The 10,516-nt window shown below is 53.2% G+C and overlaps 2 protein-coding genes across 2 annotated transcripts; both read left to right on the forward strand.

Moving 5' to 3' along the window:
• Positions 1-417: 417 nt before the first annotated feature.
• Positions 418-4,427, forward strand: NDUFA11 (NADH:ubiquinone oxidoreductase subunit A11). The gene is made up of 4 exons (XM_033082200.2): positions 418-530; positions 619-711; positions 2,455-2,577; positions 4,227-4,427. Exons 1-4 carry the CDS (start codon positions 449-451, stop codon positions 4,337-4,339), a joined length of 411 nt encoding a protein of 136 aa, XP_032938091.1. The 5' UTR covers positions 418-448; the 3' UTR covers positions 4,340-4,427.
• A 93-nt stretch (positions 4,428-4,520) lies between these two features.
• On the forward strand, positions 4,521-10,502 carry KLHL33 (kelch like family member 33). The gene is made up of 4 exons (XM_033082197.2): positions 4,521-7,292; positions 7,548-8,481; positions 8,894-9,064; positions 9,622-10,502. The coding sequence occupies exons 1-4, from the start codon at positions 6,680-6,682 to the stop codon at positions 10,196-10,198; spliced, it is 2,295 nt and encodes a 764-aa protein (XP_032938088.1). The 5' UTR covers positions 4,521-6,679; the 3' UTR covers positions 10,199-10,502.
• The last annotated feature ends 14 nt before the right edge of the window (positions 10,503-10,516 follow it).

Here is a 10,516-nt window from a genome sequence, read left to right on the forward strand (position 1 = left end):
TAAAAATATTTCAAGCGCCGTTAAGTAAGAGTTGTAGACCCTACCAGAAAAAACAAAGAAACAAAAAATTACCCGCAATCCAAAAACAACCCGTCCCCCATAAAAATGCAAAACATCCACAACAGATCAAAACCACACCGCTCTCCCTGTCCCGCAAGTAGCCAGCAAAGACAAACAGTAAGGTCAGAGCTCCTGGTTTGGGTAAAAAGCCTGAGAGCCGCGGGTGGGCCAGCTGGGACCAGGAAATAGAAATCCCTTCAGACAGTGACAGTGCGAGCGCGCTCGAGCAGCGCCCGGCGCTGAGCACGCGCTCCCGGCCCGGGGGCCGCGGCTCCGCGCGGGGGCGGTGCCGCCACGCGCCTGCGCGGGGAACGATCGCTGGCCTCGCCCCCTCGCGGGGCGGGGCCGCGGCGTGCTCTCGCGATACCTCGGTCGTGCCCTTGTCGCCATGGCGGGCTATTGGGACGGGCCCGAGGGGGAGCAGTGCCCTCAGCGCACCTGGCTCGCCACGCGCGTGGGCGCGGCCGCGGGTGGGCACCAGGGGGAAAGGGGTCACACGGTGGGGGGCGGCCGAGTGGGGCCCGGGCCCGGACAATGACACGCAGTGCTGTGTTGCAGGCCTGGTCGGGGCGGCGTATCGCATCATCCTGCTGCGGCCCGGCTCGGCTCTGGCCGCGTTGCAGACGGCGGCGGCGGACAGTGTCACGATGGGTAAGGGCCGGGCCCCTTGGCAGTGTAACTGTAGGGTGGGACTCCCGCACCGGCCTTACCTCTGCCCCTGCGCGGTTTCGGTGGTTCTCTCCACCGCCTCTGGGTCCTTGTTTAGCCAGGAGCCAGAACACTGAAATGGAAATGCATATCCTTGATTTGCAGGTCAGGTAGCATACTTTTTGCAGTGTAGAGTAACAGGTACATCGGGGATTTTTTTTGTATTTCTAGAATACTCAGTTTGTGGGCAACAACCTAGTGTGAGCAAATTTAAGTTTTTAATATATTTAGGCATTGTATTTAATAAACTGCATTTGCTAAAGAACAATGCAATGGTTTTGGTGGCAAAACGGAAATAAACGTGGGTTTTTTCCCATCATGTTCTATAGACAAGAGAAAGTGGATGCTGAAGAGAGGGGCAGGGAGCTGAAGGGGCTGCGTTGTTGAAGCTCTCTCTGCTTCTTGTCAAGTACAGTTTTCCTCTTAGCAGACTTTTGCTTTTCAATCTAATTCAATGTCTTGTGCCACCTCTGCCTCACCCCAACTGCTGGTGCTCTGAGCTGGGTAACAGTCAGTCCAGGTTTGTATTTTTGAATAGTTCGACTCTAAACCAGGATCTGGTATCTCCTCTAATGAGCTGAGATTGTTATGAAAGGACTGGATCATATAGTCAACTGTTATTTCAATAAATTCCTTAATCCTAAACAGGCATATTGGGTCCTCTTACCAATTTCATACCTGAGGAAGGATTTGTCCTGTCTGCCGTTCAGGGGCCACACCTCACGGCCTCACTGTGCATTTTGCCTACAGATGCCTTTGTCCAAAGCAGGGAGAGCAGGAAAGTTGAAATGCAGTCCTAGGTCTGGGGATTTTGTTTCTTCAGTGCTCTTTTCAGTTGATTTTGGCATCAGCCTAATTCATTTTCTGCATAGGTTTGTAACAGGAGCTGCTGGTTTTATATAGGGTTTGAAAATTTTTATCCTGGATGTTTTTGTTGTTCCCAAGAAAGATTAATTGAAATATGCAGATGGTGCCTGGTAGACAGTTTCATGTTTTGTGATCAAGATTTGTATTAGATACAAACCCAGCTTTTCATGATATGCCTTTTTGCCAAAGTTTGCGATTATATCAGTGTAGGGTCTGATGGGATGAGGTGTGTAGTTCAGTGGACAGGATGCATGTACTTTACAGATTTTTAGTTCAAAATTCTTAATTCAGTTTCAAGGTCAGTTTACAAACAAGAATTATTTACAAACTCAATTCATTTTTCGACTACCCAGTAGTCATTGTGAGCCCCAGGCAGGCAGAGGAGGAAGGTGCCAGGACTAGCAGTGACAGAGAGAGAAGAGCCCTTGGGGTTGTTCTGCCTGGTGCTGTGAAGTGGCTTCACAGGGACTTGAGGGCTGAGTTACAGTGCAGAGTCCAGGCAAAGCTGAGGAGGTGGCTGCACCGGCACCACAGCTCCCCTCCAGCACCCCTTAGCTGTCAGAGGTGGCCCATCATCTTGTAGGGAAGGGCTGTGAGGCAATACCCCAGCAGGATGCGGTGCTGTTTGGTAGCAGTGGGTGTGGGGTGCTCTGAGGTGCCAGCTTACAGCTGAGTGTAGCAGCTGGGATAGGATGTCCCTGGGAAACAGATCTTGCTTCGTTTGCCGTTGTAGTCACTGCGAATATTGAAATCATGTTCAGTGTGAATTCTCTGATCCTTGAGGATTTTGTTGGGGTTTTTTTTACTTCCTATTTATAGCTACACTGGGAGCTGTGTTTGGCTTAAGTACCTGTCTCAGTGCCCAAGTCCGGGAAGAACCAGAGGATCCTTTGAACTATTTCATAGGCGGCTGTGCAGCAGGAGCTGTCTTGGGAGTGAGAGGTAACTGTGGACAATGCCTGTGTTGAATTGTGCCCTTGCTGGTTTTGGAAACTTTTCTGTTGGGGAAAAATGTTGAAGAATGTTGATGTCAGGCTTCTTTAGTAACAATTCATTTGAGCCTCTATTCATGCCAGTTTCATTGACATTGTATGGGCCTGCTAAAATAATTATGGCTGCAGAAGGAGGGGACACCAGAGGCAACATGAAGTGGTATACAGAATGAAAGGAGAGCTGACTCAGTACTGCTAGTAAGAGCTACCAGTTATACCTTAATATTGCAGAATAGGGAAAATATAGTTATAGAAATCCATGTTTTCTTGGCAACAAATGTGATTTATTTTAGAGAGCAAGGACAGTAATTTCACAATTACAAGCCGCACTGTTTTGACTAAAATTTTGCTCCCACACCAGAAATGCGGCTTACACTCAGGAGCGGATAATATGTGAATAATTTTCTGATATTTCCAACCCCAGAAGTGCAAACCGAGGTGCCGAGCTGAGCACCTGCCAGTAAAACCCGGCTTTACGCGATTGTTACAAATTGGTTACTCTGTTGCGCCATGGGTGGGGCCGGGCTCTGTGCAGGCAGTGCAGGGGTGGGGGAAGGCGGGGGACTCCCTCCTTCAGGCAGCGGCCCCGGGCCGCGGGGGGCTCCCTCTTGCTGGCCCCCTGGCCCGGGGGGAGGCAGGGATCTCCCTCCTGCTGGCCTCGCGGCTCGGGGGGAGGCGGGGGGCTCCCATCCCCACCTGCCGCCGCCGTGGGGGCCAGCGGGCTCCATCGCCACCTCCCACCACCACCACAGGTGCTGGCGGGCTCTGTGCCCCCCTGCCACTGCGGCGCAGTGCGAGGCCAGGGCGAGCGAGCCCAGCGGCAGCAGCAGCTGGCCCCGAGGGGCCCCGCCGAGTGGCAGCACCGAGTTTGGCCACCTGGCCCCATCGGCAGCCCCGAGCCCTCATGGCCTGAGCCGAACCAGTAAACACCCCGATCCTGCGATTCTGTTACTATTTGGCAACTTTGTTGCACGCGGGTCTTCACTGCGAATGACAGAGCGGCTTATAATTGGGTGCGGCTTATTTATGGACAAAGAACGAAATGTTTGCCAACACCCGGCGATGCGATTTATCGTCAGTGCGGCTTGTAATCGTGACATTACTGTACAATCTAATATCGGCTTTGTGAATTCTTCACATAGTCTCAGGGACAAGCTGTGTCCTGCTGCTGTTGCTTCGATAGCTTGTAAGGCTTAAGCAGCTCCTGCAGATACTGACCCAGCTCTGTTTTCTGTAGGCATTCATGTTCGAACCTAAAGAAGTGAAGGATTTATTTAAGTTGTAATTGTGAAATAGAACTAATCCTTACTTGTCCTAGTTGCTGAGCTGATGACAGTTCAAAACAGTGATTGTTATTTTTGTCACTCAAATGAACCATATAAGATTGTCCACTTAAGGGGATGAGGCAGTGGAGTACTGAAACTGGTATTTCAAATTGCAAGCCATAAGCATGAAAACTCAGTTTTATAAAAAGGCCACTTTTCCAATTCCTCTGGCCAGATAATGTGACTGAAATAAAAAGACTTAAAAAAGTAGCAGGCTATCAACATCTATTGTGAAGGACTTGTGCCTTAATGGGTCTTTTTCTGGTTTCTTCAGCTCACAGTTACCTCACTGGCACCACAGCATGTCTGGGGCTCGGAATCACTGCAGCTCTCATGAAGATCGGTAACAAGGAGGGCTGGAGGCTGATGGGACCTCCCAAGCTGTAAATGTCACCTTTCCCGCCTCTGAGCTGGCTTCCAAATTTCCAAAATGTATGTACTTAGGACATTGTGTAATAAAGATTCGGTCCAACCAGCAGTTGTCACAACATTGTGGGGTCATGCGGCTGTTTTCCAGAATTTGAGCTGAGCTGCAGAAAGCTGGAGCTGCTGAAGGGGAGGCGGCATCTTCTGGTGCAGCTGTGATCTTTGTGCACAAATTACTTTGCCTCCATGTCTCGGTGTTGTGTGCACTGTGCTGTAGCTTCAGTGAGGTCCTTGCAGTTGAGTGGGCCCTGTGGGGCTTCTTGACAAGGAGTGGGATTACACTGCACAGTGAGGGTCTGGAGCCAAAGCTTCTGAAGACGTCCTTGGCTCTGAGCTGAAGATGGGGAAGGTGGGGTAGGGAAGAAGTCATGCGTTGTCCACAAGGTGTTTGGGAGCATGGGGTCTTTCTCCAAAAAACATTTCAGGAAGTCTAGAGCGAAGTGCTTCAGGGTTGAAATTGAGGAATATCTGAGGCTGGAAGGGACCCCTGAATGCCAACTGAGAACTGGAGCAGGTTGCTTATAGCTATGTCTGGTTGAATTTTCTGTGAACAAACTAGTATGTCCTGCAAAGGACCATGGAGTCACAGGATGCACAAAGAGAGGTGAAAACTGGATCATTTTGCCTGGAGAAAGGGTCAAGATTTGATCTAATAGCACTTATACACAACTTAGTGGCTACAGAAAATGCAGACTCAGGTGTGCAGTGAAAGATGGGAAATAACAAGATAGGGAAATTTTAAATAGACAGAAAAAAAATCTCACACAGGATAGGTAAGTGCTGAAAAATGGACTTAAAGAGGATGTGAAAACATCTTTGGAGACATAGAATTCAACTGGACATGTGGAAACAGTGCAGTTGAGATGGCACATTAGGAGATGAGTGCATGAGATACAGAGATAGGGAATGTGGGCTTGTTGGATGCAGGTGCGAGGGAGAGAGGAGCACATGGGGTGTGAGGTGAGGGGACAAGATGAGAAGATTGGGGTGCCAGAGGACAGCAGAAGGAGGGATGGCAGGGATGGCAGGCTGTGTTGCTCTGATATGTGCACTGTGTGGGCTGGTGGGGTCCTGGGTGTTTGTGGGGTGGTCCTGGGAGCACTTGAGGTTGGGCCAAGGGACTACTTTCTCCATGTTCTCCTGGAGCTGAGACCCCCAACTCTTTAGGAGTGGGGTTGGACTGCAGCTCAGGAGCACAGCAGGTGATGGTAGATTTATCACCTCCTAATGGGAGTGGGGGTGCGGGTGCACGCAACTGTCTCCTACCCGAGGGCTTGGGAAGGGGCTGTGCTTCACCTTGGGCTCTGGAGAAGAACAAGGTTTAGAGAGGGGCCTGAAGGGCCAGGCATCCCCAGCAGGACCTGCCCAGGGTAGCACAGGGTTTACAGAAGCTCCTGTCAGCTCCAGCTGGCCCTGCTACCTGTCCTCATAGAATCCACTGTCCCAGCCTGGGGACTCTGGGGCCTTGGACCTCCCTCTGCCTGAGCCTCTCTCAGCTCCTGGCTGGGGCCACGTGTTCTGTCCAGTCTATAATTACCCGGGAACATTCCTAGGGGGTCACAGGAGTTCTGCAGAGCAGCAGCAGGCGGTAAGAGGGACAAGTGCACGGCACAGCATAACAGGCCACACAGTAATGCAGGGGCACGGCATACAGCAAGCACTTCACTGGGCTGCAAAGTGCATGACCTGAGCAAAGACAAGCGACAATGCGCTAACAGCAAGCAACAGCGGGGGCAAGGGGTGGCAACGTCATGAGGGTCAGCACACCTTGACAGTATGCGGTACAGGGGAGTATGATATGCAACATCGCAGACAACTAGCAGGATAATGCATCACAATGTGTGACAGGCAGCATGACACACGACAGGCACTGCCATGCACTGAACGGGTGTGACAGGTGCTTTGCTGGGGGCCTGCAGCTTGGTTGCTGTTGGACCATCAGTAGTTTCAGCTATGGGGCAATGGCTGAGGAAGAGTGTGGTTGTGTTTGCTATAGGACTGAAGGTCTGAGTGGTGACAGTTGCCTGAGCCAGTGTGGGGAACTGGCTGTGGGGCAGCAGTGTTGGCTGTGGGTCAGTAGCTTCATGCTAAGGGTTCAGAGATGAGAGGTGAGGAGCTCAGGCTTAGCTATGAGGCAGTGAAATGGGCTGTTGTTCTCACCTATGGAGCTGCAGTTTTGCCAAGAAGCATCAGATTCAGTAATGGAGCAGTAGCAGAGCCTGGTGGCCCTGGCTGTGGGGTAGAAGCTTTGGTGGTGGATCCAGTGGCTTTGCTATGTGGCAGTGCCAGTAGCAAGACCCCATGTCCCCAGCCAGTACTCCAGTCATGCCAGAAACTCCAGCTTTGGAGACAGAACCCTCACACCCTGCTTCATGTATTTCCACAGGCAGGATGTGGGTTGCAGAGGGGCCAGCCCCAGACCAGTGGAGCCTGCGGGATGGGGCTCATGCTGGACACTTCCTGGCCATGGCTGAGCACCTCCGCACCACAGGACAGCTGGTGGATGTGACGGTGGGCCCAGAGGGTGACATGGCCCATGCTGTGGTCCTGGCCTCCATCAGCTCCTTCTTCCACCGCTTCCTGGAGGGCAGGACCAGACAACTCCGCCAAGATCCTCCACCCCATGTCCCCCTGCCACCTGGAACCACAGTGTGGGGCTGGCGGGCTCTGCTCACCTTTGCCTATGGAGGAATTGTGCCCCATGGCCGGGCAAAAGAGGTGGAGGAGGCTGCCCGGGCCCTGGGTGCCCCCCGGCTGGTGGCTGCCTGCACCCTGCGTCTGGAGATTGACCACCAGGAAGAAGGTCCTAAGCCCCTGGAGGAGCAGTGGGAGACACTAAGAGCCATGGAACAGCTCCTTGCCAATGGTGTGGGCTGTGACCTCCAGCTCCAGGCAGGGAACGAAGTCATCCCAGGTGGGCAGGAAGTGGGGGTCCCCTATGAGGGGCTGAGGAGTGGGACAGGGTGCCCTGGGACAGCCAAGTCCTCTGGTGGGGATGATAAGACTGCAGTTCCAGGTGGGGATCAGGCTCTAGAGGTGCCCACAGAGCTGCTCCCTTTCGCAGAAATGGGGCTTTGATGGGCACAGGGCCAGGACACCTGGGTTCTGGCAGCTGCACAGTGCAGAGGGTCCCTTGCTGTCTCCCACCATTATTCCTCCTTCCTCCTAGTTCAACGACTGGCCCTGAGCTGCTCCTGTGACTTCTTCCGGGCCCTTTTCACCTGCCCCATGCGGGAGGCCACCCACGACCCTGCCGATCCGCTGGTCACAGGGCTGTCACCAGCCGAGCTGCGTCTCCTCCTCTCCTTTGCCTACACAGGAGCTTTAACAGGGCCATGGCCCATGGTCCTGGAGGCAGCTGAGACCTCCCTGCGCTACCAGGCCTGGGGGCTTCTCACTCTCTGCCTGGATGTTTTCACCCATGGTCTGACCCCAGAAACTGTCCCTGATGTGCTGGCCTTTGCTGTGGACTATGGGTTGGATGAGGTGGTCCATGTAGCAGAGAACTATATCTTGGCCACCTTCCCCTGTGTGGTGGTTACACCAGCCTTCCTGGATCTTCCTGCACACCTTCTCATCCGCCTCCTCCGCTCTGATGGTCTCAATGTCCTCCATGAACTGGAAGCCTTGGAAGCAGCATCTAGGTGGCTTATGGCCAATGGAGATGGCCAGGAAGATCTAGCCAAAGAGATCCTGTCATCTGTTCGCTTTGCCCTCATGTCCAGCCTGGAGCTGAAGAAGGTCCTATCTGTGACTGCAGGGGTAGCTGACCCAAAGATTCTCCGTGAGCTCATGGTAGCAAGTTTCACCCCCATGGCCCAGCTGCCATGCCGGGTACGTTCCTTGCAAGAGGTGTTGGTAGTTTGTGGTGGAGACAAAGTAAAGGACAACCTCACTGCCCGGAAGCCCAGCAGACATCTCTGGTTTGCAGACCGCTACCTCAGTGCTGTGGGGCTGGTGAAGCAGGTTGAGTGGCGGGCACTAGGACATTTTCCTGATGGCCCACGCTTCCGTCATGCTGTAACTGTGGTGGGCAACAACCTCTACATCCTGGGCGGAAAACACTACTACGGCGTCCATGACACCCTAGCCAGTGTGTACAGGTGAGAGCTACAGAGGACTTAGAGTTGCCATGTGGTACCAGGACATTGTGGGAGGTATTGGTAGAGCTAGAGCTGCCCTGTGGATCCAAGACATTGTGGCATTGTAGCTGGTTAAGTAGCCCCAAGACAGTCTGGGAATGGTGTAGGACTCAGAGGTGCCCTCCTACTCTGGGGTTTTACAGACTTTTTTGGGAGTAGGAATGGGAGGCTTCTATCTGGAGATGCCCCAGGATATTATGGGTTTGATATTGTCCATGAGGAGGGGCTATTCCCGTACAAGGTGACCATGTGACCTCAAGGCATTATGGGACTGGCAAGTTGTAGGTGGGTTATTGCCCTCAGCGGTGCCAACATCAGCTCATGGTGTTGTAGGTAACAGGTAGTCTCTTGCTCCTTTGCCTCTCAAACCCAGGTACCAACCTATGGATGATTCCTGGGAGCGTCTGGCCAGTATGACATGTGGACGGAGCTACTTTGCTGCTGTGGCACTTGGTAATTTCATCTATGCCCTGGGGGGCAGCTCAGGGGAGCTCTACTGCATAGATACTGTGGAGTGCTACGACCTGGCCAATGACACCTGGAGGTGAGGTTACTCTGGCAGATGCCTAGTTTCTCTTTTCTCTCAGAGCCCCTTGTCTTGGCCATGGTGCCCAGTGAACGCTGAGGTCACTAAGCATGCAGTGGAGGATGGACCTGCAGTGGTATTTGAGAGAGGTCTACTGGGTATTGAACAACCATGTCCCTTGGGGACTGAGTGTTGATCAGTGCTGCCTAGTGGGTGGCAAATGAGTTTTTGGCCAGTAGTGTGTTCACTGGGGGTCTTGTTGGCCATCTGCCAATGAGAAAAGTAGTTTGATTCCTCTCATAGGCAGAATGTTCATGGGACCAAAGCTGTCCGTTGAGGGAGCCCACTGTGGTTGACCAATGGTGTGGCAACTACAAAGTGTTGAACAGTGATGCCACTGGGGCATTCATTCAGTGTCAGCTGATGTTGTCCACTGGGGCTCATTGGGTGTTGGCAGGTGTTACCTGCTGAGTGGTCAATGAAGCCATGGCTCACCAGGGAACCCCTAGAGAGTCAGTCACTGCAGGACAGCCCTACTTAACCTGTCCTTCACCCCTCCCTCTCTCCTTGCCCAGGCGGTGCCAGCCCCTGCCAATGGCTCTGTGTGGGCATGCGGCGTGTGCCCTGGATGGTGAGCTCTACGTATCGGGTGGGTGTGATGAAGCATATCAGTGTCAGGCATCCTTGCTCCGCTATGTCCCAGGTGCACCTGTCACACTCCTAGCCCCCATGAATGGCGAGCGAGCTGGCCACATCATGGAGGAGGCAGGTGGGCAGCTCTATGTTGCTGGGGGCCTGTGTCAGCGGACTGGGCAGACTGGTTACAGGGACCAGCTGACCTTTGAGGTTTACAGCCCCAAACAGAACATCTGGGTCCTCCTCAGCCCCCTCCCCCGCGCACATGTAGTTGGGGGTGCAGCTGTGCTGGGAGGGGAACTGCTTGTACTGGGAGGGTACAGTCATGACACCTACCAGGACACTCACTTGATCCACGCCTATCAGCCGGGTACCCGGCGCTGGATCACCCGAGGCACATTGCCCCATGCCTATACTGACCTACAAGCCTGTGTTCTCACTGTACCCCCAGCCTTGCGTGCCCCCAGCTCCCTTAAGGACCCCTTGAGATCAACAGAAACTCCCAATAATGCTTAGGGTGTACTCTCTGCACCCCATACTGGGATACCCAGATAGCATCCATGCATACCTCTATGGGACAAAAGTGTCCAGATCCCTCCCTCCCCCAGAGTGGGCTCCTTCTGTGGTTTCCAGCAACCCTTCACCCTCAGGATACATGACCTAGACTGTTGTGAACCTGTGGAACATAGATAGTCCCAACACTGTAGGGATTAGCCCTGTGCTTCCAAGAATACTCAGTCCCTTTGCCTGAGCCCTTTGCTGGGAGCTGGGAAACCCCTAGTTTCCCCCCACACTTCGGTTGAATAAAAGTGCTTCCTGAGCTGTTTGTCTGGG

Source organism: Catharus ustulatus, chromosome 29, assembly GCF_009819885.2.
Source record: "Catharus ustulatus isolate bCatUst1 chromosome 29, bCatUst1.pri.v2, whole genome shotgun sequence".
Classification (NCBI taxonomy): domain Eukaryota; kingdom Metazoa; phylum Chordata; class Aves; order Passeriformes; family Turdidae; genus Catharus; species Catharus ustulatus.

What these genes read in the sequence shown, in the direction of transcription:
- NDUFA11 (XM_033082200.2), top strand. Translation starts at nt 449, where the DNA reads ATGGCGGGCTATTGGGACGGGCCCGAGGGGGAGCAGTGCCCTCAGCGC. An exon ending in GCGCGTGGGCGCGGCCGCGG is followed by an intron (nt 531 to 618) that starts GTGGGCACCAGG and finishes GCTGTGTTGCAG; the next exon opens with GCCTGGTCGGGGCGGCGTAT. An exon ending in GGCGGACAGTGTCACGATGG is followed by an intron (nt 712 to 2,454) that starts GTAAGGGCCGGG and finishes TCCTATTTATAG; the next exon opens with CTACACTGGGAGCTGTGTTT.
- KLHL33 (XM_033082197.2), top strand. Translation starts at nt 6,680, where the DNA reads ATGTCCCCAGCCAGTACTCCAGTCATGCCAGAAACTCCAGCTTTGGAG. An exon ending in ACCCTAGCCAGTGTGTACAG is followed by an intron (nt 8,482 to 8,893) that starts GTGAGAGCTACA and finishes TCTCAAACCCAG; the next exon opens with GTACCAACCTATGGATGATT. An exon ending in CTGGCCAATGACACCTGGAG is followed by an intron (nt 9,065 to 9,621) that starts GTGAGGTTACTC and finishes CTCCTTGCCCAG; the next exon opens with GCGGTGCCAGCCCCTGCCAA.